Below are 27,515 nucleotides of genomic sequence, written 5' to 3' on the forward strand. Positions count from 1 at the left end.
CACCTCCCATGCCGCCGGCCGGGAGGAGCGGAAGCGGCCGTGCGGGGACGGACTTCCCGCGCCGCTGAGCCGCGGTGCAGGACGCCCGGAGGACCGGCGCTCTCCATGCCCGTCTGGTGCTGCCGCTGCTCCCTGGCTGGGCATCTCAGGTGACTTCTCCTCCCCAGCCCCGGACGCCCCGGGACGGGTCGGAGCCCGCGTGTTCTCTCCTCGGCCGCCGCCCGCTGGGCCGGCACTGCTCGCAGCTCCGGGGACCCCATTCTTTTCCTGTCCCCTCTCTTCTTGTCCCCGGACCGCGGGAGTGGCTAGGCCGGTGACGAGTCGGTTACGTGGAGATGGTAAATGTGAAAATCCGTGGAGAGCCTCTTCTACGTTTTTACCTTTTAAAAATTGAGGAACCTTAAAAGTTGCTGGCTGGAAGGGAAGTGGAGAAGGAGATGTCGTGTAGTGACAAGGGATTGTGGCTAAGATGTTAGTAGTTTTAAACCGTGTTAGGGTGGAGACAATTGGGAAGTGGCAGTTTTATACTCAAATTATGATGAAAGTTTCTCAAGGTGAGAAGAATAGTTTTAAATATGAATGAACGTGTGTGTGTGTGTATGTTCTAGATCCGGTACAATTGACCAACACTTCAGAGAATACAGAAAAGATCGAAAGTACTAGAAACTCGATATTTACAGTGGGGAGAAGAAATGTTATGTTTAGTAAGGACTCCAGGACCCGGTTTTACATGTATGGATGGATGTCACAGAATAAGGACGTGTAACACTTGGGTTTTGTTTGTTTGTTTAAAAAAAAAAAAGAAACTGATTAAGAGTTATTTAATAACGCTGGGCGGTGGTGGCACACGTCTTTAATCCGAGCACTTGGAACGCAGAGTCAGGCAGGTCTCTGTGAGTTCGAGGCCAGCCAGGTCTATAAGAGCTAGTTCCAGGACAGGCTCTAAAACTACAGCGAAACCCTGTCTCGAAAAATCAAAAAAAAAAAAAGTTGTTTAATAGAACATTAACTTGGGTGGAAAGGATATTAATATCAGTAACCTCTAAGAATACTATTCCTTCTTTACAAATATGAGCCACAAGCCACAGTATTTGTGTCTGTCATCAACACAAATCACAGAGATTATTATTTAATATAGGTACATGCAATGTATATTTAATAACATTCATTGAAGAGGTTGCAAAAAGGCAGTGAGGGGCAGAGAAAGCGCAGACGCCTGCTGTAAGTGCAGCAAGCTAGGCCTGCCCAACTTAGTTTGTGTTGAGACTTTAAATTCTAGATCCTAGAAGTCTTGTGTCACAGGCTGCTGGATGGATAACGGCTAGACAGACTGTAACAACTGATTCACTCTGAGTGTTGAAGAGAGAGGCTGGAGTGGAGATTTGAAGCCCCTTGGGAAACTACATTCCTTTTAGAACATACCCCTCTGAAAGCCTGCTGGCACCTCTGGCATACTGTTGAACGGGAGGGAGAAAGCTTGGAATTCACACTCTTGTTGCTATGTGGTAAATACCATATGCTTTTCCCTGCGAAGAAAAGAAACTTAGGGGAGGGAGTGAAAAGTCTGCTACATTTTGGTGTTGAGAGAGAAGAAAACATGCCTAGTATATTATCACCGGTAAATGTATCCTTTTAAAATACTTCTGGCAGGGCCAGGATTTTTTTTTTTTTGAATGTTTGTCAGGTCCTTCAGGACTTGTTTCTAGTCTTGTGTGCTTCATTCATTTATTTTTGTGTTGCTGGGGATGAAATGCAGGGCCTTGCTAGTGAAGCATGGGTTGGGTTAACATCTGCAGCACAAATGCTGTCTTTGATGCAGCTTTTTGCACCATTTTTTGATTACAATTACATTTGGGGTTTCTCCAGCGTCTGCATTAATAGGCCTTGTGATAGAATGTCGCGTGAATTTTTCAAGGGGAAAAGCTTCAAACTTCTATTCTGGAAAATAAAATGTGAGATTGCTTTTATTTGTCACGTGAGAACCTTTTTTTACTGTGGTAGTGTCAGTTTGGTAAAACTGAAATGAGTGATTCCAATTCCCTTAGAATTGAGGTGCAAAGGCGTTTCTTTTGTATTTGGTTGTTTAGAAAAGCATTGCTGTGATTGAGCAGAAGTCTTTTTATTACTAAATATTATGCCTATACTATTTCGTTTAGAAACTTTGGACTGAAGTGTTTCAAAAACAAAAAGTAGAAGGCATCCAAAATTACAGCAAATGATCTTTAACGTCTGACGGTTTGGTAATATTTTTGCATGCATGCAAAATGCTGTTCTTTACTGGTTCCTAAATGTAATTTTACAAAATTTGCAATTTTATTGGTGTCCTGAATAAAGGAACAGTGAATTAAAAAAAAGAACAAAACAAAAAAACCTCAAAATAGTTTGCCTTCAATAGAATATTTATCAAGTTGGAAATCCAAGTACAGATGAACAGTGTTTATAGTTCTAAACTTGAGCACACATGTCCTGTAAAACATGCAGCAGCAACTCTGTAACTCAGGTGGTGCATAGTTACTACTGCATTTAGATTTCATTAGTGCCTTAGGCGAAACCAGTCAGCTAAGCAGAGTCTGGGAAAGGTATTGCCCGTGCTTTGCCACACAGAATGATTATACTAATGACTAGAAATGAGGAGTCACCTAGATCGTGTAATCCAGGTAAGCTGAGAATGTAGAGCCACTAGACCTTCGGTTCTTTTTATCCTCAAGTCTTAGGAGATGCCTGAGTCAAACTTCTTGAGATCCATACCAAATTCCGCAATATTTCAGAATACCAGATTGATGTACAAGAGTGAACTGTACTTGTATACAGCAATATTAAATAATCAGGAAAATGAAATTAACAAAATAGTTCCATAGGCTGGGCAGTGGTGGCACACACCTCTAATTCCAGTACTCGGGAGGCAGAGGCATGTGGCATCTTTGTGGGGCCAGTGTGGCCTATTGATAGTTCCAGGACAGCCAGGGCTATACTGGGAAACCTGTCTCAAAAGACCAAATAAATACAAAAACAAAACAAAACCCACAATAGTTTGATTTGGCATAAGAAGTGAAACACTTAAAAGATCAACAAAAAATTCAAGACTGCACATTGAAAAGCAGTAAGCCTTAGAAGAAATTAGGGTCTAAATGTGCTGCAGGATGAGGTTCCAGGCAGTGACAGGCTGAATATAGGCGGGGCTTCCCATAGATGTGTGTTTTCTGTAGTGACGTAGCTGTCATCCTGTGTATGTTGTCATGGGGATGCAGATACCCGGTGCGTTTCTCAGAATGGCTTCGCTCAAGGCATGACTGTACATGGAAATGTTGCTAGATCCCTAAAGTAATGCTCTTGTGGTGGGTCTGCGGGTCAGGGCAGTGTCGTAAAGTTAGAGGACTCATCTTTTTGGTTATAAATCTACTGCAAAGCCGCAATAACTAAGAAAACCTGCCACTGGCATAAACATAAGCGTCAGTGAGTGGAATGAAATCGAAAGCCCAGAAATCCTTCCATTTCTGGCGAATTAAGTCTGACGCGGGCTGCATAAAACAGGAAATGGATGTTAGTCTCAGAAGTTGTAGTTCAGTCACATCCCACAAAGATCTGCACAAACATAAGAATAAATATGTGTGCTTGCTGACACTGCACAAAAATGAAATCAGAAAATTCTTAGATGAAAGCAGTAAATATTTATGGCTGTGAGTTATGCAGTCATCTATTACATACGGTATTGAAAGCACAGCACAGAAGGAAGAATACATTGGGAGTGGTCAGAACTTAAGTGTATGGAAAGGATACCAAGAAAGTGAAGAAATAGACCATCACGATGGTGAGGGTGCTTGCTGCTGTGCCTGTTGATCAGAGGGATCCCACATGGGAGAAGAAAATGGACTCTCTGATTTTTTCTGATTTACACACACCACAGAAGCCAAATAAAATCCACAAAATAGGAGAAAATGTTCACAAGCCATATATCTGAAGAAACTTGAATCTAGAACTTAGAAAAAACTTAAAAGATCATCTGTGCCAAATTTAAAACCAGGCAAAGGATTTGGGGAAAAACAGAGAGAGAGAGAGAGAGAGAGAGAGAGAGAGAGAGAGAGAGAGAGAGAGAGAGAGAGGCAGGGAGAAAGAGGATAAACAACAAACACGTGGAGCAATGGTTATATTCTTAGGGAAATATACATCAGAGCTACCGTGAGATGCTGCTAGGATAACGGAGAGCTAAGGGTTGTGGTGTTTAGTTGGAGGGATAATAATTCTCAGGAGAGCTGGAGAGATGTCTCAGTGGTTGAGTACTTTCTGTACAAACACGAGGTCCTGGGCGCAAATCTCCAGCAATCTTGTTAAAACACAAGTATCCGTGTGTGCCTCTGGATTTGGGGAGGCAGAGGCAGGATTCCTGGAGCTTGCTGGCTGCCGGTGCAGCTCAGGATTCAGGGTAATAAGGCAGAGTGACAGAGCAGGACGTCTTCCTCCTAGAGCCCTCTCGAGCCCCGGCTGCACGTGGGCCATCATCACACAGCCTGTGTACATAGATAGTGGACACATAAAGAATAAAAGCGAATACTGAGATATTTTCTCTGAGGCTAGTGTTGATTACATTCAGAAACTGTGGATTTATTGACGGGAGCCTCACAAAAACAGAAATGGACACTAGTTTCAGCTAGTGCTAGGGCAGATGGGTCTCTGCAGACGAAAGGATGGACTGGCCCACACGGTCACTGGGCTTCTCGGAAGGGTTTAGTGCATTAAATATATCGCATTAAGGATTTTAAAAGTAATAATGCGTTATCTGTTTACCTTGGTCTTGGGCCCTCAAATGGCCTATTATCTTCTGTTCTTAATGTTGAATCTCTTGAAAGCCATTTGGTTTTCTTAGTTAACAGAAATTCTAGAGGACATTTATTTCTAGTTTCCTAACCTGTCTAGACAGTGTGTGTGTACACACACACACACACACACACACACACACACACACAGAGTATAAGAAAGCACAGCCAATGAAATTAAAAAGCACTTACTCAGGAATTTTGTAGAGTTACGAAAATATCTATGGGATTATTTTACGTCTCTTTCTGGCAGTGACCCGATGAGTATTCCTAGACTTGTGTACAGGAGATGGACGAGAGGTTCTTTACTGGAGCATGCATGCTTCACCAGTGGCTGTACCACTGAAGATATAGCTCAGCCTTTAGATCCCGAGAAAGAGGTGGGGCCTATGAGTCCCTGTCCATGACAGGATGTTGTGCTCAATCTTAATGCAGGTAATCAGAGCTGGTGTGAGTCCAGAATTCGGAAGTGGCTGTGGCATCCCAACCCATTCTCTGGCTCTTACATCTGTTCACTCTCTTTCAGCAGTGGTCCTGTTTCCTGGAAGGAGTGATCTAGATGTCCCAAACAGGACTCAGCACACCAGTCCCTTACTCTTGAGTCTACAGTAGCTGCTGCCCATTGTAGAAGAAGCTCCTCTGACCCCTCTAGTTGGTAGGCTCCTCAAGGGATGAGGCAGGGAAGCCAGAGCAGTGGTAGGATGGAGCCTAAGCCTATTGGCTGGAGGACTCCAGGGGCGGGGCTTACAACGAGTCTCTAAGTGGGCAGGTAGAACCATCCTGCTGCCTGAGTTGGTGTGTAGGTAGGTTAGCATCTAGGATGAACAATTTCACCATCATTTAGAAAGTCATAATGACACAGATAGTGTGTATTAACCCTTCCAGACATAATTGTTGTTAAGTATGGAAAGTAATTCGGTGATTCTACTGTGAAGTAACCTAAAAAACTGAGTTTATTTATTGAATGAATATGTCAGAATATTAAAACTAGTTTCTAGAGAGGCAGTTGGAAAATAGGGATTAGAAGACAATGTTAAGGTCTTTCCTACTTGAAAATGTGTAGACCTCATTTCTTTTACCAAAAGGCCCACTTTTGTATAACAATCTTTCCTTAAAACATCCATGACTAGGGCTGGAGCCATGGCTGCTCTTCCAGAGGACCCGGGTTCGGTTCTCAGCACCTACATGGTAGCTCACAACCGTCTGTACCTCCAGTTGCAGGGGATCTGACACTCTCACACAGACACAAATGCAGGCAAAACACCAATGCACACAAAATAAAAATAATTTTAAAAAAATCTATGACTAGTTCTGCCTTACAGGTTTATCTGTGTAGCCTTGGCTGTTCTGGAACTTGTTCAATAGACCAGTCTGGCCTTAAATTCAGAGATTTTCTTGCCTCTGCCTCCCAAGGTTGGAATTAAAGTTGTGTGCCTGGCTGAGGAAAAAAAAAGTAGAGGGCAAGCTAGCCCCTCCTCGGCATCCCAAAAATCTCAGATATAATTTTGTGTGATTGTTAGAAGCTCTTGCTTGCCCTTCCTCTCCCTCTGTGTGTGTGTGTGTGTCAGTCTGTCTCAAACAATTTTTTCCCCTCAATGGGCTCATCCACGGATTTGGAGCTGTCCAACGGGCCTAGACTGGCTGGCCAGTGAGCCCCAGGCATTGGACACAGTGCTCAGCCGTTTTATGTGACTCTGGTGATTGAACTCAGGGCCTGATGCAGTCAGGTGCTTTAAACTAAGCTATTTCCCTAGCGTGGAAAAAAGTTTGCTTCGAAGATACTTAATATGAGATAAATGTCTACTTCAGACTCGTGGACTTGAAATGTTATCCTATGGAAAGCATTATGTAACTTGATGGATATTTTATTGTCTAAGTAAACTATGAGAAAAAAATAGGTTTTATAAAACCTAAACTATAATTTTACTTTTTTTTTTAAAGAGACTATAGTGATACTGAAACGGAAGGAGAGATTTTCAATTCCTTAGTGCAATATTTTGGTGATAATTTGGGGCCAAAAGTTAAAGGGATGCCATTGGTTGAAGAAACTTCTTTACTCGAAGATTCATCAGTGACTTTACCTGTGGTAATAATTGGTAAGTTACTGTATTTCATTTTGTAAAGCTAGTTACTACTTCTATGGCTTTTATCATTTTAAGGTATGTATGTTCTAACATTGTATTGAAGAAGCTCCCTACCTTAACACAGTAGAAGTTTGCATGTTCCTACCGTAAACACTGGTGTACATCTGAGGTGATGTGTATGTTAGTCTGATCTACAGTGTAGACTGCATTAAAACGCTACCCTGTGCCTCACAAATATGTACAACCACCGTGTGGTAATCAATAAATATCTTAAAAGAACAAAAATATAAGGGGATGCTTCTGTGAAATGGAGACAGATAATTAAGGACAGAATTATAAAGTATTAAGCTGTTTGATTTGTTAAAATAACCATCCCCAAGTCTTTGGAGAAGCATTGACTTATATGATAGAGTCCATGCTGGAATGCAGTAGCTTTTTGTTGAATTACCGATAAAAGCAGTTAATGGTGACCAGTGTTACTAGAGTTCTGTGGAGGGCAGGCATTCTGTGTGTTTTATCACTGGAGTTCAGCTGTGTAGCTCTGTGGTATTGGTTAGACACCTGTGGACATGAACTGAATGTCAACTGTAGTTCGGAAGTCATGCTATCTGCAGTGACATTGTCGTGCTCTGCTGCGACATTTATGATTACCTAAAATATTATTTCACTCCTGTCCTTTGTATCACCTCAGCAGATAGGATCTACAACTATTACAATTAAGGTGTTCAATAATTCAGACTTTTGAAACTTTTGATAATTATATTCATTTAATTACCTGCTATTTATATTTTCATCTAGTGCTCAAACTTGAGGAAGTCAGACAAGACTTTGGTGGCTTCATTATGGTGGCTATTCTGAACCGTTGCTTTTCTAAAATGTTTTAGAATACATATTTAAGTAAGCTGACCGTTAATTAGTTTTTTATTGGAATTGCATTAAGTCTACAGATCAGGTTAACAACATACAGTAATTTTGAGGCTTCCTATCTATGAACATAGAATAACTTATCATCTATTTAGGCCTTTTTAAAATTATTATTTCTTTATTCAAAATTTTGTGGCATTCTTTATGTAGCTCTTATACATATTTTGTTAAAATTATGCTAAAATTTTCTTTTTTGATGTAGTTGTGAACGATAGTGTTTTTTATTTCAAATTCCGTTCTTCATTGGTGTAAGAGTGTTTGACTTTCATGTATTGACTTGTGTTCTTCAGTTGTGGCTGTAACTTGTTGTTCTGGGGTCTTGAGAGGTCAATTCCTGGGATTTTCTATATAGATAATCATGTCATTGGCAAACAGTATTTTCAGTATTTTTGTTTTTACCTCCTTTTCTCCAATCTTCATTCCTTCACACTATCCATTATGGTGATGAGTATCTGGTTTTTTTAGTTTTGTTTTAACATGACCTGTGTCGTGTTTAAGTTTGCCTCTTTCAAATTTACTATATTTTTTCAAATCCCAAATGCAATGCTGTGTTTAGTCAATTGGCTTTTCTTGTATTTGAGGCTATTCCCTGATGAATTTTCCTGATTTTTTTTTAATGTCTCCCCCCTCTCTCTTTAAATGTGTGTGTGCATCCCTGCATGTATGCCCACAGTACTACTTGCAAGAATTGATTTTCCTTCCACTGTATTAGTTCCAGAGATTTAATTCAGATTATTAAGGGTGGCAAGAGCCTTCCTTACCCTGCTGAGCCGTCTGTCCTGCCCTTAGTCCAATTCTACATCAGTTGTAATAAAGAAGTAGCCTATAAAATGTGTATTTCTCAAGAACAGGTCATCCAAGAGAACTAATTTTGGAAGTCAATAACACAGAGTTGAAGCCTTAAGTAGACGAGATACTGAAAGACAGACAGACAGACAGACAGAAGACAGAGGTCAGAAGTTTGTGAGTCCCAGGTTTTAGTTGATTGGAGAAGGAGGAACAGGTGAGGGGAAACGCCAAGCAAGAAGAGGATCAACTTATGTCATTTTACTTTTTTAAAACAGGAAATGGACCTTCAGGAATATGCCTGTCGTATATGTTGTCAGGGTACAGACCATATTTATCACCGGAAGCCATGCATCCAAACTCAATCTTACACAGTAAGCTAGAGGAAGCAAGGCATCTCTCCATTGTTGACCAGGTATCGTGTGCTGTGTCAGTTCTAAAAGATTTTAATACCTAAAGAAGATTAGCTTTATTTATGTATATTTCTTTGTTGTAAATCCTTCATTCTAAATAATGCTGTTTATTTTAGCTTTATAAATATATTCTGATGTCATATCTAAATTATATTGAATATTTGAGCAAAAATTCCCAAATTATTTCCTAGTGGAGTTTTTAAAAATTTTATGTGACCTGTGGTGCAGGTTTATGTGAGAGAGTGAGCACGTGCCCTCATGTAGGCCACAAGTTAACTTTGTGTGTTTACTCTCCAACTGTCCGCCATGTTTTTTGAAGTGAGGTCTCTCGTAGGCCTTAATCTCACCTAGTAGGCTAGGCAGCCTAGCCAGTGAGTGAGAGAAGTCTTCCATGGCCCCCTCTACTGTGCTGTGATTAGAAGCATGGCCCACCATGCCTGGCTTTCAAATATGGGTTCTAGTGAAAGGACTCAGGCTCAAAAAAGCACTTTGTAGCCTGCCGGCGAGGGTCTGACACATTCTCCGTGCTGAAATCAGTCTGGGAAGCGCTGCCTTTCTCATCCCACCAACATCCCTATGCCACGGTGGCCTCAGCTCTTACAAGGCTTTTCTTAAAGTCTCGTTTTAAATCTAAACGTTGCCTACATTTATTTTGCCAAGCAAAATATTATGAATGCACTCACTCTTTGGAAACTGTTGAGTTGGAAGTCCTTATTCACGTAACGGTCCTGGCTTTCTCAGGCTCCCCTTTCTCTCTTTCCCCTTCCATTCAGGACTTAGAGTACCTATCTGAGGGTCTGGAGGGCCGGTCGTCCAATCCCGTGGCAGTGCTGTTTGACACGCTTCTTCACCCAGATGCGGACTTTGGGTATGACTACCCGTCTGTTCTACAATGGAAGCTGGAGCAGCACCATTATATCCCCCACTTAGTTCTGGGGAAGGGCCCGCCTGGTGGGGCGTGGCATGTGAGTATGCCGTTCACTCGTTAGTGCAGGGTGAAGTGTTTGTTATGTTTGCCTTAATAAAGCCAACTTGGTTTTTGTTTGTTTTGTTTGTTTTCCAAGACAGGGTTTCTGTGAATATCCCTGACTGTCCTAGAACTCACTTTTAGATTAGGCTAGTCTCAAATTTAGAGATCTACCTGCCTCTGCCTCCCAATTGCTGGAATTAAAGGCGTGTACCATCATGTCAGGCTTCCAACTTGAGTCTTTAGCATACACTAATTATAGGTAGTTAAGCCAGATTTTTCTTAATGATACAGTCTGAGAGCGGATCTCTATACTACCTTGTATAAATTGTATAGAAAAAAATTAGCCAGGTGGTGGCGGTGGTGGCACTCGCCTTTAATCCCTAGCTGAGGCGGCTGATCTCTGTGAGTTTTGAGGACAGCTGCTGGTCTGATGAACTAGTTACAGGATAGCTAGGGCTGTTATACAGAGAAACCCTGACTTGAATAACCACCCTCCCACACCAAAACATAAGAGGACACTTTTCATAATAAAGTAAATTTCTTTAGAGCTTAGAAAAATTTCGCAGGGTATTTTGAAAACCAGTGTCTATTACTTCCATGTATTTTTTTCTTAAAAAGATACGTTTATTTTATGGGTGTGAGTGTTTTGTCTGCATGTATGTCCATGTACAACCATGAAGGTGGCGGGTGCCCACAGAAGTTAAAAGAGGATGTCTGAGCCCCTGGAACTGGAGTTACAGATGGTTGGGAACTGCCTGTGGGTGCTGGGAATCACACCCTGGTCCTCTGGAAGAACAACCTGTGTTTTTAACCACTGAGCTGTGTCCCCAGCAACTATTTCCATGTATTTTCAAGATTTAAATGAAAAATACTGTAAATGAAAGGTTTAATTAGAACAAAAGACATTTCTCACAGTTCCAGAACCTGTAAAGCCTGGCTTTAAGCCCATTTCGTGATTTAGTGCTGTGAAAAGACAAATGACCAAGGCAACTCTTACAGAGGGAGCTTGCTTACAGTTTCAGAACTTTGGTACATTATGATCACGGGGAGCATGGCAGCATTCGTGGTGGCATAATGCTGGAGAAATAGCTGAGAGCTTCATCAGTATCCACAGGTAGCAGGCAGAGAGAGTAACATTGGGCCCAGCAGGTGCTTGTGACGCCTCCTCCAGCAGGGCCACACCTAATCCTTCCAAATGATTAAGCTGGCTGGCCAGTAAGCAGCACGTGTGTGAGCCTGGAGAGGCCGTTCTCATTCACCACCACAGGGACACCATTTGTCCTGTGCTGCTGCTCTTGCTCTTGAAATCTTGCATTTGCTGAAGATGTATTGAAATCCCCAGTAGTCAGTCATGTGTGAAAACCTGCCCGCAGAGCTGCCAGGCAGGGAAACTTGGTATCCGCAGATAAATAGATATGTCAGTCAGGCTAGGCTGGCCCTGAACTCTCAGGGACGCAAAGACGACTTTGAACGTCTGCTTTTCCTACCTTAACTCCCAGGTGTTGGAATTCCAGGTGTGTCCCAGCATGCCCAGTTGATGAGGTGCTGGGGACAGCAGAGCTGTGTGTATGCTAAGCAAATACTCTGTCAGCAGGGCTGAAGCCTCAATCTGCATGTAGATTTGTGTTGACGTCTGTGTCAAGTGCACTAGTAATCGCCATAGGTCACAGTCAGGATAGACTACCATGGTTACAGAGGCACAGCGTTACCCAGATACACACGCACTGAGTAGAGGATACCACAGGCATCAGCTCATCTAAGAGGCTGTGCAGGGCCTGACCTTTTTTAGAAATGTAAAACCGTGACTCAGCCTGGCTGAGTCCAACACTTCTCACTTTGATTCCTTGGAGGACATTGATGGTCTTTTTCGTCACTGGGCTGTCATCTCCTTTTCTCAAGGTACACTCCCCAGACTGCATTTGCATCTTTGAGGAACTGTTGCACGTACACTTGGACAGTGCTTCTGTCACCTCTGCCCATCAGAACACTGTCGTCCCAGTGGCAGCTGGCATCGATGGTGTACACATTACATAGATTCAAGGCCAGACGGGTGTATATGAGACCATGTGTTAAGAAATTGGGGCTGGAGAAATAGCTCAGTGGCTGAGAAGAGAACCGGCTGCTCTTTCAGATGTCCTGTCACCCACTTGGTGGCTCACTACCATCTGTAGTGGGATCTGCTGCCCCCTTCTGGGGTGTGTGGACAGGTCACTCATCACATGAATACAAACCATTATATGTATTTTGTCTTTCTAAAAATTGCATAAATAAACCAGATACGTGAGACCCTGTGTCAAAAATTATACATGTGACTGAATATAATGTATTATAATATGCCCATTCTCCATGCTGGGCTGTGTAGAAATGGGAAGTTGTGAGAACGGAGCCTCTGTCCACAAGAGCTGAAGGGACCTAATGGTGATTGGGAAGGTGTCTTGGCCCTTGGCTTTTTGCTTTGTTTTGAGCAAAGCAGATGTAGGTGGAGGAAGCTTGAGAGGTTTACTTCTTGATGATCACTAACCCAGTGCTGAGTTGAGTCTGTTTCTTAGGCAACCGCTGATTATTTTTCTATTTTTAGAGTGATTATATTATATCCATCTTAGTTCAGATTTCAAAATTATAATTGATAGAGAAAAGCAGTCTAATTAAAAAGAAAAAATCCATAAAAAATACCAAAATGAAAAAATAAAATTTTGGAAATTAGTGAACTTTTTTTTTTTAAGAAATAAAAATGCTGACTTGTTCTTTAACACGTATATCTTAATTATTCTGATCATAGACCAAAGCTAGTGCTGTTATTTGTTTCATAAATATATACTACAAGTAATATCAAATGGTGAAAATATATGAATGTCTTATTAGAGTCAAAGTTTAGAGGAAATATAAATGAGAAAACATAAGGTGCTTTTCTGAAAACAGTTAATTGCGTTAATAGGATTAACTCCAGGTGCACCGCTTTTCTGTCGTTGACTGTTATTGTTCATGTCTGGAAGCAGAATCCATAGTGCTTGTACGCCACTCTTGGGAGCACACTTTATAAGGCCTGAGTTTGTACCTTGTATTTGTTTTCAAAAGGTAATACTGCTTTCTTTTTATCTGTACTTTCAAACTAGAATATGGAAGGCTCTATGTTGACAATCAGCTTTGGAAATTGGATGGAGTTACCTGGACTTAAATTTAAAGATTGGATGTCAAGCAAACGAAGGTAAAGATCGAGCTATACTAGAGTTCCTTGATGTGTGAAGAAAAGGGGACGCGGTATCTGCATCCTGTGTTAGACAATCCACCTAATTCGGTATCTCTATTGCATCTATTTTCCTGTTGTGTGACTTTACCCTTTATGTCGGGGGTGGGGGTAATCCGTTGGTTTTATGTGCTGTTTCCTTTACCTGGTTTCTGTGCTGGACTCTTAGGTTGGTTCCAAAGCTTTGGGTTGTGACTAGTGATGCAATCAGTGCTGATGTGCAGATACCTCTGTGCTCTGTTGACGTGAAGCCCTTTGGGTAAATACATACCCGGGGGTGGTGTAACTGTCATGAACGATCTGGTATTGTGTTTGGAGACCCTCCATACAGATTGTTCTAGGCCAGTGACTAGACTAGTTGTGTCCTTACTAGCATTTGTTATGTGTTTTATTAATGACTGTAGTGTGTCATTTTATTCTTTTGACTTTTTGGGGGTCCGCCACCCAGCTCCTAGATAAATCACACACGGAGGCTTATTCTTACTTAACTCGCTGGCTCGGCTCTGCTTGTTTCTGGCCAGCTTTTCTTAGCTTAAATGATGCCGGCTACCTTTTCCCTCCGGGCTGTTGACTTTCTCTGTGGTGTGTGTGGAGCTGGGTGGCACCCTGATGCTCTCCTTTCAGATTTCTCCTTCTGTTTGTTCTCTGCCTGCCAGCCCCGCCTCTCCTTTCTCCTGTCTTCCCATTGGCCGTTCAGCTCTTTATCAGGACCATCAGGTGTTTTAGACAGGCAAAGAACCACAGCTTCACAGAGTTAAACAAATGCAGCATAAACAAAAGTCACACACCTGAAAATAACATTCCCGAACAAATGGCTGCCGTTCTGACTAGGGTAAGAAAATGAAAACAATGTTTTATAAAGCACGAGGGTAACTTTCAACTAGCGCAGTGCTGGAAGAACTAAGATACGGAAGCTTCCTAGCTCGGACGGTAACCTGAAGCGGAAAGTGCGCTCCTCATGGGTTCTTTCTCCTTTTCATCTGCAGGAACTTAAAGGGGGACCGTGTTGTGCCAGAGGAAATAGCTCGCTACTATAAACACTATGTGAATGTCATGGGTCTTCAGAAGAATTTCAGAGAGAATACTTACATAACCTCTGTATCGAGACTCTACAGAGACCAAGGTGATAATGGTGGTCAAGACAGAGATATTTCAACAAAGCGTTTACAGAACCAGAAGTCAAAATTTATCAAGAGAAACTGGGAAATCAGAGGCTATCAGCGAATAGCAGGTGGTTCTCATGTTCCCTTTTGCCTCTTCGCTGAGAATGTAGCTCTTGCAACAGGAACCTTGGATTCTCCTGCCCACCTGGAAGTGGAGGGGGAAGAGCTTCCTTTTGTGTTCCACTCACTGCCTGAGTTCGGTGCTGCTGTCAACAGAGGGGAGCTGTGTGGCAGAGTGGACCCAGTGCTGATCGTCGGCTCCGGCCTCACCGCAGCTGACGCGGTGCTGTGTGCCTACAACAACAACATCCCTGTGATCCATGTCTTCCGCAGACGAGTAACTGACCCAGGCTTAATTTTCAAACAGCTTCCCCAGAAGCTGTATCCTGAGTACCACAAAGTGTATGACATGATGTGCGCTCAGGCATACTCCGCAGACTCGGACCCTGTGTCTGAGTACACCAGCTTTCCTGAGCACCGTGTGCTCTCCTTCAAGTCAGACATGAAGTGCGTTCTTGAGAGCCACTCGGGACTGAAGAGAATATTTAAGCTGTCCGCAGCTGTGGTCTTGATCGGTTCCCATCCTAACCTGTCCTTTCTGAAGGAACAAGGGTGTTACCTAGGCCGCCACTCCAGCCGGCCAATAACGTGCAAGGGGAACCCTGTGGAGGTCGATGCATACACCTATGAGTGTGTGAAAGAGGCCAACCTTTTCGCTCTGGGCCCTTTGGTTGGAGACAATTTTGTTCGATTTTTAAAGGGAGGGGCACTGGCTGTTACACGCTGTTTGGCTACGAGACAGAAGAAAAAGCAGCATTTGTTTGTTGAAAGAGGAGGAGGAGACGGGATAGCTTAAAGAACATTCACGAGGACTTTACATGGACACTTAACCATTAAAGGTTTTTAACAGTGGTTTGCAGTGTATTGGCTTGAATTAACCGGGAGAGCCTGCAGCTGCTAGTCTCTAAAGTTAACAAAGCTTGGTGTCCCAAGTTGTACTAAAGTGTATCAAGGTGTCACTCTCAGGCAGATCCAAGTACTGCCAGCTCGGTATACTGCACGCTTTCATTGAACTAGGATGCTCCTTTCTAACTTGGCATTTATAAAGCCAGTCATTAAGACAGAAATCATATTTAGTTCATATTGGGTCACCTTACTACTCAAGGGATGGTCCAAGTGCCAGCAGCATCAGCTTCCTCTGTATCTCATTAGGAATTTAGGCTGACTGCATTCTACAGGATCCCCAAGGGTTATCTGTATGGTCACTGGATGAAGTGTGAAGTACAGCGGCCTACGTGTAAACAGGCTATAGTGTGTGTGTGCTGGGGCAGGATATGAGGAAGCATTTCCAACTCAGGTTTTATTTATTTTGAAATTAGCAGCTATATAAACCTAATTTATTACCAAATATGATGGTCTTTAAAAATATTTTTACTGTTAAAACTTAGGTAGGTATTTGATATCCTTACTTTCTCATAATGTAACACGTCAATAATGCTGACATCCAGGAATCCACCAGGATCCTTTTTACAGACTTATTCTGTTTAGTCACCGTAACATCTAATGAATCTGATTCTCAATTCAATAAATTGTGGACGGAACTACTTACCCTTGTGTGCACACCGAGTTAATTTCTATTAATGAAGGTTCGGGGGCATGCTAAGTGCTGGAATTAGAATACTATGGGTTTGCTAGAATTATTAGAGAGGTTTATGTGGAAATAAGATTGTCTTTTTCCGTTCTAAGGAATCTGTAACAATGTTCACTTCGAGGAAATGACAGCAGCTCACCCTGGTTATTATCGCCTCTAATAGTCTTAATTGCATTATCATACAAACGGTGAAATGTGTTAGTGCTAACAACAGATCTTCCAGAGTTCTTGGGAAACTGAAGTTTTCAAAGTTGCCCCCCCCCCCCACTTTGGGGGATATAATTCTATCTATGATGCCCACTGAATTTGTTTTCAGCTTCTTAAAATAGATTTTCAACACCAATTCTGAGCCTCTGCATACCTGTGAACACCTGCACACGCACTTCAACAGGAGTCCTGGGCTTCAAGGCTGACATACAGTTACAGTGATTCAAGGAAATGAGTCTGAAGGAAGGATCGGTAAACATAATAAATCATAACTGAGGTTTTATAAAGTTGCCCAGGTAGTTTAATGCGAAAAGATACTTCCTCCAGTAAACTGAGTTTGATATTCCTATGGGGGAAGACCACCTGACTCATACTTTATAAAGTTGGGGGTTTTAAGTAGTATTATGGAAATATTAAAATGTAATCTTCACTGACTACCATTAAGTCTTGGAATCAACGAGTACTTTGTGTGTGTGATAGGAAAAAAAATCAAAGAAAATAGGCAAAAGTGACTTTACCAAACTTTAAAGTTTGGATTGGGGATGTAGCTCAGAAGGTAAGAGTGCCTGCCCATCAAGCAAGTGCTCTTCGTCACTGGGACACCTCTGCAGCCCGTACAAGGAACCCCTGAGTCTGGGACTAGAGACCTAGCAAATAAATGTGTGTGTGGTGGTTTAAAAAGAGAATGACCGCCCAAAAGGTGTGGCATTTTTAGGTGTGACCTATTGGAGGAGGTGTAGTCTTGTTGGAAAGTGTGTCACTGTGGAGGTGGGCTTTCAGGTCTCATATATGCTCAAGATACTGCCCAGTGTCTCAGTCCACTTCCTGTTGCCTGCAAGATGGAGCACACTGAGCTAAATCTCTAACACCATGTCTGCATGCCGCCATGTCCCACCATGACAATAATGGACTAACCCTGAGAAAATGCAAACTACCCCAATTAAATGTTTTCTTTTGTAAGAATTGCTACAGTCCAGAAACAGCTGACCTGAGTTAGTGCAAGCTCACTGACTCCAGACTGACAGCAGGGAACCTGCATAGGCCCAAACTAGGCCCTCTCAATGTGGTGAACAGTTGTGTGGCTGGGGCAGTCTACGGGGCAACAGGCAGTAAGGTCAGGATTTACCCCTAGTGCTTGAACTGGCTTTTTGAAGCCTACTTTTTATGGAAAGATACCTTGTCCAGCCTAGATATGGGGAGAGGGGGGACTCGATTCTGTCACAAGTGATGTGCCAGACTTTGTTGACTCCCCTTGGGAAGCATTATCCTCTCTGAGGAATGGATAGGGTAGAAGGGGGGGCCAGGAGGAGGGGAGGGGGAGGGAACTGGGATTGGTATGTAAAACAAGAAAAGACTTTTTTTCCCCTCTTTTTTTAAATAAGAGAATCGCTGTGGTCATGGTATTCCTTTAGAGCAACAGAAACCCTAAAACACACACATACACACCTTAATTGCTTCAATGTTATATTCTAACTAAAAAAGGTAAGATTGCTAGAGAGGCAGAATTTCCATGGATCAGAAACCTTTCAGTTTGTAATAAAAGATTTGTTATACTTTGTAGAATATAATGTACAATATACAGAGTTGAGATCCACTTCTCTATATTAAAATATTTGAAAAACAATTCATTTCCTGTTATTTTATGTTTTAGGTAAAAGCCCACCTCACTGCCTCTACTTTACAGACTTGAATCTTAGAAGAAAAGACAGTCACTGTGCTCAGGAAACCCACCAAAACCAGGTCCATCCCTCTCTGGTATGACCTAACCACAGAATGAAGCTTGTACACTACCTCAGTCTCTTGTACTAAGTGATATGGGACATGTTCTCACCACTGAAGTATTTCACTTTGGTCACATCAGTTTAGTAAAGCTTACAAGATAACAGAAAAGAAAAGGTTCCACTGACATGTCTACCATCTTCTAATGTAACCTGAAAGCGAACACGGCAGAGTAATTACACGTGTAATTTCTGAAATGTTATGCAAGGAATCTGAATAATGCTTCAAAGGAAGTAGTACAATATATAGATATAGATACAGATATGTTCCCACCCAGGGGAACCAAGTAGCTAGTAAAAGGGAACTGTTTATCCTTAATGCAGTTTCAGAACCTTGGAAAATATGACTGTTGTAATAACTTATTAAGTAAGAAATACATTTAAAATATAATACATATGTATGTATTCTATCTGTCTGTCTGTCTGTCTATCTATCTATCTATCTATCTATCTATCTATCTATCTATCTATCTATCTATCTATCTATCTATCATGAAAGACAAGATCACAAAGCCCCCAGAGACAATATTACCACACAAAAGGAATGGAATTTGTTCGCTTTATTTAGTAAGTTGAAACCTTAAAACATCTGTAATTTATATGTATTGCATTCATGTATCCCACCTGGCCTGAAATAAATGTTTGCTAAGAAATGTGTTTCTACAGCTTCCTTTACAAAGTTCAATTATCTTCTTTTTACATTAGGATTATATCTGCAAAGAAAAAAAAATGGGTTAAAGGTCATTTCACTAAGGAATTCCATTAAAGGGTTTCATTTTAACAATCACATGAGATTACCAATGTTGTCCTTGAAGTTGGATGATAAACAGTTTTCTTTCTGTTTATCCCTTGGTGTTGCTTAAATGAATACGTGATAAAACACCATCATTAACAAAAATCTTATATGTATTAAAATTGGAACAATAGCATACACGCAAGGAGTAAACGTGTAAAAAACAAAAAAACAAAAAAGCCAAGAGATTAAAACATCCTCTACTTAAATTAGGAAAATGTTTCTCCGTGTCTACCTGAAATGGGACTTCATTTGTATTGGAGAGGTTTAGAATGTTGATTGGGTTTTCAGAAATGTTCAAAATATATAAATTATAATCACTCTTAACAATTCCTCTAAAATCTGCCACAAAGCAAACAAAAAACAAATCCAGTTTTGGATCTCATCCGCCCTTTCATTTTTATCCATTTATCAAATTAAAACTCGACAAATGTTCTGGACTTCAAAATCTGTTCATTTAATTTTATTGTAACAAAACCTCACATATACTTTAGGCACGTTCCTTTGCCTGGACGATACCACGCACAAGTAAAACATGACAGCAGGAAATCCAATGAATATATGTTCAAATAATAAGACTGCACGAGTTCAGAACAAAAGTTCTTCATATGGAGACTGGGCATCTCTTCAAGAACCGACAAAACAAGTATCTGACCGGCACGGATATAACTGCATATGTACATTTCGCAACAGCACGGAGAGAAAGTCAAAGCTTACCTAAACAGATCGTCCGCGAGAGCCTCTTCTTTCGCTTGTTGCCTCTGCACCTGTCAGAGTTAACATGACGTGAATCATCTGCTCCAGGTTTCCATAGTCAAGATGTCACTGGGCAATTTTCCTTCTGTGGTCTCTCCCGTTCCCCCGACCCCTCTATTTCAGCTTCATACTAAGATGGGCCCAGAACTGTGGCAATGGCAGAACTGTTCAGGTAATTTCTAAGACAACATCACTAGCTTACTGAGTTTCTAAATATTCCTCTGGGCAGAAAGTTCAGCTCGGGTCAAGAATGATGACGGCACATGGGCTTCTTAAAACTGGGGATTTGGGACAGCATGATGGCCCGGGAGTGAGGGTGTATGCAGACAAGGCAGATGGCCTGAGTTCAACACCCAGGATCCATACAACAGAGGGAGAGAAGAGGCTCCAAAACCCTGTTTTCTGGCCTCTGTGTGCATGCAACAGGATGGAAGCGCATGTGTGTGCACACACTCCACAAATAAGATTTAAAGAGAGGCCCAGTCACATGTGTTTAAATCTGTCTAACTTGCTGAGTCATAGCCATTGCCTATCTGAGAGTGCAATAAACATGTCATCTTCAAAAATGGCAGCAGTATCGGCAAAAGGTCTCCTCTCATTTCTAAATCAGGACAGATTTTTTTTTTTTTTTTTTGGCCACAATCATTTTCAACAGACTTCACCTTATAGAGTTAGAATCAGGGAAGAGCTCCCAATGAAAGCTCCTTTCTCAAGTCCAGAGTGACCCTGTCACATGGCATTCAATGCGCCTCCATGACTTCTATCTACCAAAGACAAAACAACTCTTGAGTCTGACCCTTAAAATATGCAAACCTTAAATCTGGCTTCTCCCAATCACTTCATGCCTCTTCTCGGACACTGTGTGCTTGTTTTGTTAATCTGAACAGAGCCACAAGAAGAATCATCTCTGCCATATACAATTCCTTCTGCTTTTATTCATATTTCTCTCTCTGCCCAGAAAGACACCCCGATTTCTTTTCCTACATCTAGTATTTTCAATTTCCTCAATATCTACTTAGTGCCTTCTTCACAACGAGAACCCAGCCTTAACTTCACTGATGACAGCTTGGATCTCCTCTATTGAAACAGAGCACTTGTAACAAATCAGCCCAAACCGCCTGCGACAGAACTTCTACAACACACACCAACTTCTGGTCTTATAATTATCTATGTATGCATTCTGTGAGTGACCCTGGGCCACATGGAAGAAGAGGACTACTTCCTACGAGTCACCCTCGTTGGTGAGAGCTGTAGCACGGCACATGTGTGAGAACACACACACACAGAGGCAAAATACATGTTAATAAAAAATACCCCAAACAAATGTAGACCAGTGACCCGCAGGCATTTAGTCCTACACATTTTGTTTGATCCATACTGTGAAATGATAAAATGAAATTCCGTCTTTTCTTTTTACATTTTCTACTACAGCAGCAGAACATAAATAGGAAGACACAGAGCATGCATAAAATAATTGTTAAGAGAAGCTGCTTATGTCATTTTCTACAAAAAAAAATATCTCAAAGCCTCAGGAGAAAGGATACTAAATTTTTGTTATATTTGTCTGTTTTTTCAAGACAGGGTTTCTCTGTGTAATAGCTCGGGCGGTCCTGAAACTCGCTCTGTGGACCAGGCTGGCCTCAAACTCAGAGATCTGCCCGCCTCTGCCTTCCTAGTGCTGGGATTAAAGGTGTGCACTACCATGCCCAGCTAAAGATTATGTTTCATCTACAACATTCAAAATTCACAGAAACTTTAAGAACTGGCCTACTATAAAAATTATGATGGATTCGCTGAATGTTGAAAAAGAACAACAACAACAACAAAATTCTGAATGCAGAAGGAAAGTAGTGGGGGTAAACCCAGGGCAAGATGCCAACACGTGATACCTTTAGGTATGTAGTCTACAGAGTGCTCACACCGCTGTGGCCATGGTGTGAACCTAGCACACATAAAGCCCCTCTCTTCATCTCCTACTGAAATACAGAAGACAGAGACAGCTGCCAGCGGCACCATCATTTCAAACTCTCCCGAGCAAGTGCAAACAATAAAGGTGGTGTGTGGGGTGCGAATCCCTTCGGCCCCTGCCTCTCACCCTCCTCAACAATGTTCCAACAGGTAATTTCCGGGCTTTGGGTTCATTATTATTTTATGTACTGCCATAAAAAAGGTGTATTCATAAAACATTTTGCAGTGCGATGGCCTTCTGCACACTGTGAATGTGTTTCTCTCATTGGTTGATAAATAAAGCTGCTTTGGCCTATGGCAAAGCAGGAAAGAGCCAAATGGAAAATCCAAGCAGAGATACAGGAGAAGAAGGGTGGAGTCTGGGAGACACCATCCAGCTGCCCAAGGAACAACATGCCAGGAGACTGGTAATGCCACAGCCAGGAGGTAATACTTAGATGAGTAGAAATGGGTTAATTTAAATGTAAGAGTTAGCCAGTAATAAGCCTGGGCCATCAGCCAAACATTTATAATTAATACTAAGCCTCTAAATGGCTATTTTTAAACCAGCTGCAGACCGGGTAGGACAAAAACCTCCATTTACAACACTTGTATACGTAAGAACAAATAATTTAAAAAAAAAAAATCAACAAGCACTTCAAGAATTGGAATCATTGACAAAAACATCTGCAGAAAATAGGAAGAATTGGAAAAACAAAACAGACATCAGCAATGAAGAGATCCAAGTCCAAATTAAAGCACCATGGCAGGATGTCAACAATTAGTGTTGAAGACAGAAACAAAGAAAATTTAACTCGATAAAACGTTATTGGGCATTCCAGAGTCAAGTCCAGGGAAAGAGGATGACGACGGCCTTGAGAAAAGGGTCGGAACTGCTGGATGGCGGTCAACCCCTGCAACCACGGCGTCTCATGGGAGAGCTGACCACAGCCGTCCTTCTCTCACCTGCATTTCTGTGGCTTTAGGATTCCTTTCTCTTTACATTAGGATTTAGCTTACTCTATTTTGGTCCCACTCGCTTTATTTTAGTCGTTCTGTGATGGAATAATTTCCTAAGTGAATGAGCTCAAGTCATTCAAGTTTGCTGCGCTAGGGAGATGGCGCTGTGGATAAAGGAAGGCTGTGCACGTATGTCCACCTGAGCTTAGCACCCTAGAACCCGTACAAAAGCGAGGTACTCACAAGCTACCTCTACAGGAGGGGGCAGAGACAGGCAAGTGAGAGCTCACGGGCCAGCATGGTCAGTGAGACCCTATTTCCCAAATGAATAAACAGAAATAAAGACTTCTGAAATCAGCCTCTGGGCTCCAGACGTGCAGGAACATGCAGGCACACCCACGCACACTCTGACACACGCATACACACCAGCCACACTAAAACAGTGGGCAAACTGCCCCTCCTGACCTCCATCTCGTGTCTCAGCCACTCCTCTAACTCTGTATTCTTCCGAGTGTGGTGAGCGATCAGATCTGATCCTCCAATGATGTGTGGAAGTCTCCCTGCTCCAGGAAACAGGACCTGGAAGACAGGAAGTAGCGAGGCTAGGCATATATTAAAATGCCGATGTAACTATTATTTAAAAGCCGTAACATGCACACAGCGTAAGTCACTCACAAATATCAAGAGTGCATATATTCTAATAGTACAAACTAGACACAGAACTGTACCAGACCCACCTGTTTTCAGCCTTTTCTTTCCTAGGTATTATTGCATGTAGATTCAGATATGCAATCAGGACTGACACACTAAGAAAAACTTAATATAAGTTTTAGTTTGTAGGTTTCATTTAAAAATCGATTTAGTTTGTTATCTAGCAATCAAAGTTAACTCCTGGAAAGCAAACTATAGTTTGAACCACTATTTCTTATTCTAAGATTTTCAAACTTAACCCATAATCCCAGCATTTGAGAGGCCACACAGGAAGATTACAGAATTCAAAGCAATGCCGGGTACACAGTGAGTTCCAGGCCAGCTCATATACTTCACGTAAAACTTGATCTCAAAAACCAAACATACAGCTGGCCCCTGGGGCAAAGGGGCTTGTCACCAAGCCTGAAAACGTGAGTGAAGTCTCATGACTCACAGTGGAAGAAGACACGCAACCCCAACACTTTGTCCTCTGGCATCTAGACACATGCATGTGTTGTGGCATGTGGGGACCTTTACACATGAAGCAGGTAAACAAAAACCAAACAAGCAACAGTGCTGGACCACAGCTCAGCCGGCCGAGTGTCTGCCTAGCACGGGTCAGGAGGCCCCGAGTTAGACCCCAGCTGGACATGGTGCTGCACACCTACAATCCCAGTACTCAGGAGGTGGAAACGGGGATCAGAAGCTTCAGGGTAACGCGGGCGTGCATGTGTGTGTCTGTTTGTATTTTTTTTTTTTAATGAAGTTACACTTCTCCCCAAGAGTCACAGAATTGAACAAAGACCCCAGTTCCAGGCACGAGAAACCTCTTTATGAGTTTTTGGTCAGAGGAGTCCAAGCAACTCCCAACATAATATAAGGCATTGCCATTGCCCTTGGTTGCCTCCTAGAAGCTGAGGCTAAGCCCCATTGCTGAAGACACCATGCACTTCGGACACAAGAGTTGGAAGACTCAAGCTGGATTTGACCTGGAAGCCTCCTTTCTGAAAGCCAACTTTCAGAGTACCTAGTAGGAGTGATACTAAATGGACCTAGTAGGTTGTTTATAGATATAATTTGTATGTATGTATCAATAATAATGACAGAAAAGAGGCTATGAATCTGGAAAGAAGTGGGAGATGTGGGAGGAGCTGGAGGGAGCAAAGGGAGGGAGACATGTAAACACAGTGCTCAGGTACAGGCTGACAGCAGAGCACATGGCTCTACATGTGTTATACCAACAACAAAGCCGGCTATCATCTCACTACTGACCCTTCTCTTCACTGACTCCTGAGTTGCTAAACCCTTTCAGGTACTCAGAGACGAACATTAGAACTGGGAGGACCCTGTCATCAGAGAGCCTAATTCTAGAGTTGGGGAAAACAGCAACTTCAGAACTAAGTAACCATTAAACACACTTTTTGAAAGCTCTAAATTTACTAATACTCTGTGATATATATATATATATATATTTAGCATTTCTTCTTAACTATTTGAAACAGAAGAAATAGCATAGGTTTCCAAAATACTGCTTTTGGGGTTGGTGAGACGGCTCAGTGGAAGGCACCTGCCATCAAGCCTGACAGCAGAGTGCGCTCTGAAAGAACTGCCCCCAAGCTGTCCTCTAACCTCCACTCACACACAATAAACCATTAGTTTAAAGTGCAAAACAAAACCCAGACATTAAATACTCCTTTTATTAACTTTAGTGCCAGAGCTGCTTTCTGACAATCCGAACCCTGCCCTCCTAAAACACAGTTCATGAAGACACTTACCTTCTTGAATTTCTTAAAATTCTTCAGCTGACCACAATCATTTAGCATGGACAGATTTCGGGAAGTGGAGTCATTAACCACCAGCGACCTAAATTCCGTCAGCAGCACTTTTCTGGGAAGCAGCTCACTGCTGTCTGGGAGTTCATCACTGTTCTTAAATGGGGAGTAAATGGTTAGAGAGGGAGAAGAAAAGGGGAAGAACGTGACATTTAGATCTACAGCCAAGGTCCAAGTACCCAAGGAAAACAGAGTTGCTCCTGGCATCTGAAGTCTGTATTTGGGATCAAAACCAGAAAATGACTCGGGAGTGCTACAGCAAGCACAGCTAAGAAGGAGGCTACAATTCACAGTGTTTCCACACAGCGGCTTGGGTAGCACCTCACAGCAGGCTTCCTCCTTTAGATATTCTCTGGATATACCTCATCACTATCTGCTTCTTTTTCATGGACACCACACATCATGATTATGAAATATTCCATTCCTCCAGTCCCCACCTACAGTATTTATATTTTCATGACATCTAGAGACCAATTCTTAAAAAATGATTTTAAAAATCCTTAAAAAAAATGATAAGCTTAAGACCGCACATCCGTGTGGTACAGAGAGAAGAGTTAGACCTAAGGTTTCCTACACCCCTGTCTCATGACCAAACATAATCTATTTCCAGAAAAGGGAAAATCACGAAGTGAACTGGAATTATACAAGGAAATATTAAATATGGATGCATTTGACAGAAATTTGCATGAGGATAATCCTTTTATGCTGAACGTTTCTAAGAAAAAAATAAGAATCTCCTTACGGCTGTTTCGTCTTTTGTCGACCACAGTAATTCCTTCTTGACTTCAACTTTCTTTTCTGGTTCATCTTCTTGCTAAAAGTAAAAAACACTGTTTATAGACAATCTTTTTAAAAACCTTAAAAACAATTATTCTGTGCCCTTGGAAGCACATAAATGATATACTTAGAGACTAGCCAATACAGTATGAATACAACAAAAAGCTATAAAATCATAGCCAGAAAACTGCAAGAACAGTTGATCTATAGCACACACAAAAAAAGGGTTTATCAAGAAGATACTATTTCTGAGATGGCAGAATATCAATAAACTATTGGTCCACCTTCCTCTATAAGCATTTACGAAGATAAACTCTCAAAACCGTGTAAGAAAATCAAATGAAAACTAATCTCATCCTGAGTAAGGCTGGTGAGCAACACCATGCTTCCTATGTGTGATGCTGTATCTTATCAAGCTGTCCAAGTACAGGAAAATCAGTTGAGGGCACATGCATGCTCTCTATACTATTTCTCTCATATAAAGAGAATCAGCAATTACCTTAGAATAAAAAGGTTTTGTTTGTTTGTTCTGAGTCAGGGTCTTATTGTATAGCCCTGGCTGGCTAGGAACCTGGTTTCAACTCACAGATCTGCCTACCTCTGTCTCCTGAGTGCCAGAAAAATAAAATGTTCCTTAATACTGTACAAACAAAAACTTTTCTGCAGAGATTCTTACAAAAACAAGTTAGTACCTGAATATAGCGATCTATTTGAGGCTGACTGTTGCTTACTCTCTTAACTCCCACACTGTTTTTCCATTGATAATGCCATTCTTAGGTCCGAAGGGAACCAATACCATCCTCCACCCTGACCGAGGCAGTGACATCTCAAGATGGAAATGTCGCTCAGGCTGGACTGTATCGCGGGCAGCACTCCTCAGGAGCCTGAGAAGCGGATTTCTCTCTGCCAAGAAAAGCCGTTTACTTCTCATATCTCTTCCTACTGGAGTTGGGCAAATGGGCATTTGGCTACACATCAAAGCCCTGTGCTCACCTTCAGGCTGCTCTGGTCCCTACTAAATTGTACCTGTTTTGCGTACCAAGGCCCCCACACTAGTGTCCTGGCTTTTCACAACCCCACTTCTTCCCTAAACTCCCAGACTATTCCAGTTTTCAGGCTTATCTAACCCCAGTTTCTGTGTTTCAGAGAGATAGTCCTGTCTGCTAGGCTCCTCTCTGTCCCAGAGAGACTCATGGCTGCTTTGGTTATTCTCTCTCTCATAGATACAAGGATCTTTCCCCATTTACAGAGTAGTCAGGTTGGTGATCTCACCGTACCCTTGATTCTATCAGTCTGTCCTAAGATTTAAAACAGTAGAGTAAGAAAGAAAGAACTATGCTATAGAACCATGTAGCACAGGAAAATATCACTGTCTAATATTGTTATCATAAACCCTTAAATATTAAATGAAAGGCTTTGGCTGTTTTACAAAATACTAGTGATGTCCATGGGTATATTGTGCTCAATTCTTGTCTGTTCCTGTCTGGATTCTAATGACGGGAGTGACAGGAGCTTTGAACGATTGTATAACAAAAGTAGGCATTGAGGGATATGAAGGAAAGGCAGAAAGCACAGACTTCTGTGACTCAAAGTAGAACTACTTTTTGTAGGTCTGCACTCACTGTGTGCAGTGGATCAATGAGGAACAGAATTTAAGGGAAAGAAGCTCTCTGGCTATGCATCAAATCTGAGACCAGTCTGGGTACAAGAGATCCTGTCCCATAAAACA

General features: G+C 41.9%; 2 protein-coding genes across 4 annotated transcripts in view; one reads left to right on the forward strand and one right to left on the reverse strand.

The window, feature by feature from the left end:
* Osgin2 (oxidative stress induced growth inhibitor family member 2) lies at nucleotides 1-18,746 on the forward strand. 2 transcript variants are annotated; one of them, XM_075966922.1, is made up of 6 exons: nucleotides 1-149; nucleotides 6,753-6,907; nucleotides 8,884-9,020; nucleotides 9,792-9,983; nucleotides 13,102-13,193; nucleotides 14,219-18,746. In XM_075966922.1, exons 1-6 carry the CDS (start codon nucleotides 106-108, stop codon nucleotides 15,249-15,251), a joined length of 1,653 nt encoding a protein of 550 aa, XP_075823037.1. In that variant the 5' UTR covers nucleotides 1-105; the 3' UTR covers nucleotides 15,252-18,746. The 2 variants fall into 2 exon arrangements, with proteins under 2 accessions (XP_075823037.1, XP_075823038.1); XM_075966923.1 differs by lacking the exons at nucleotides 1-149; nucleotides 8,884-9,020 and having other exon boundaries at nucleotides 6,786-6,907; nucleotides 14,219-16,003.
* The window catches only part of Nbn (nibrin), a 27,649-nt gene continuing 18,710 nt past the window's right edge, over nucleotides 18,577-27,515 (reverse strand). For both annotated transcript variants that reach the window (XM_075966920.1, XM_075966921.1), the window contains exons 12-16: nucleotides 25,752-25,823; nucleotides 24,953-25,105; nucleotides 22,953-23,066; nucleotides 19,542-19,591; nucleotides 18,577-18,744 (exon numbers count right to left, since the gene is read on the reverse strand). In XM_075966920.1, the coding sequence (XP_075823035.1) occupies nucleotides 18,717-18,744; nucleotides 19,542-19,591; nucleotides 22,953-23,066; nucleotides 24,953-25,105; nucleotides 25,752-25,823 (417 nt within the window). In that variant the 3' untranslated portion in view covers nucleotides 18,577-18,716. The remainder of the gene's footprint in view (nucleotides 18,745-19,541; nucleotides 19,592-22,952; nucleotides 23,067-24,952; nucleotides 25,106-25,751; nucleotides 25,824-27,515) is intronic.

Source organism: Microtus pennsylvanicus, chromosome 3 (assembly GCF_037038515.1).
Source record: "Microtus pennsylvanicus isolate mMicPen1 chromosome 3, mMicPen1.hap1, whole genome shotgun sequence".
NCBI classification, from domain to species: Eukaryota; Metazoa; Chordata; class Mammalia; order Rodentia; family Cricetidae; genus Microtus; species Microtus pennsylvanicus.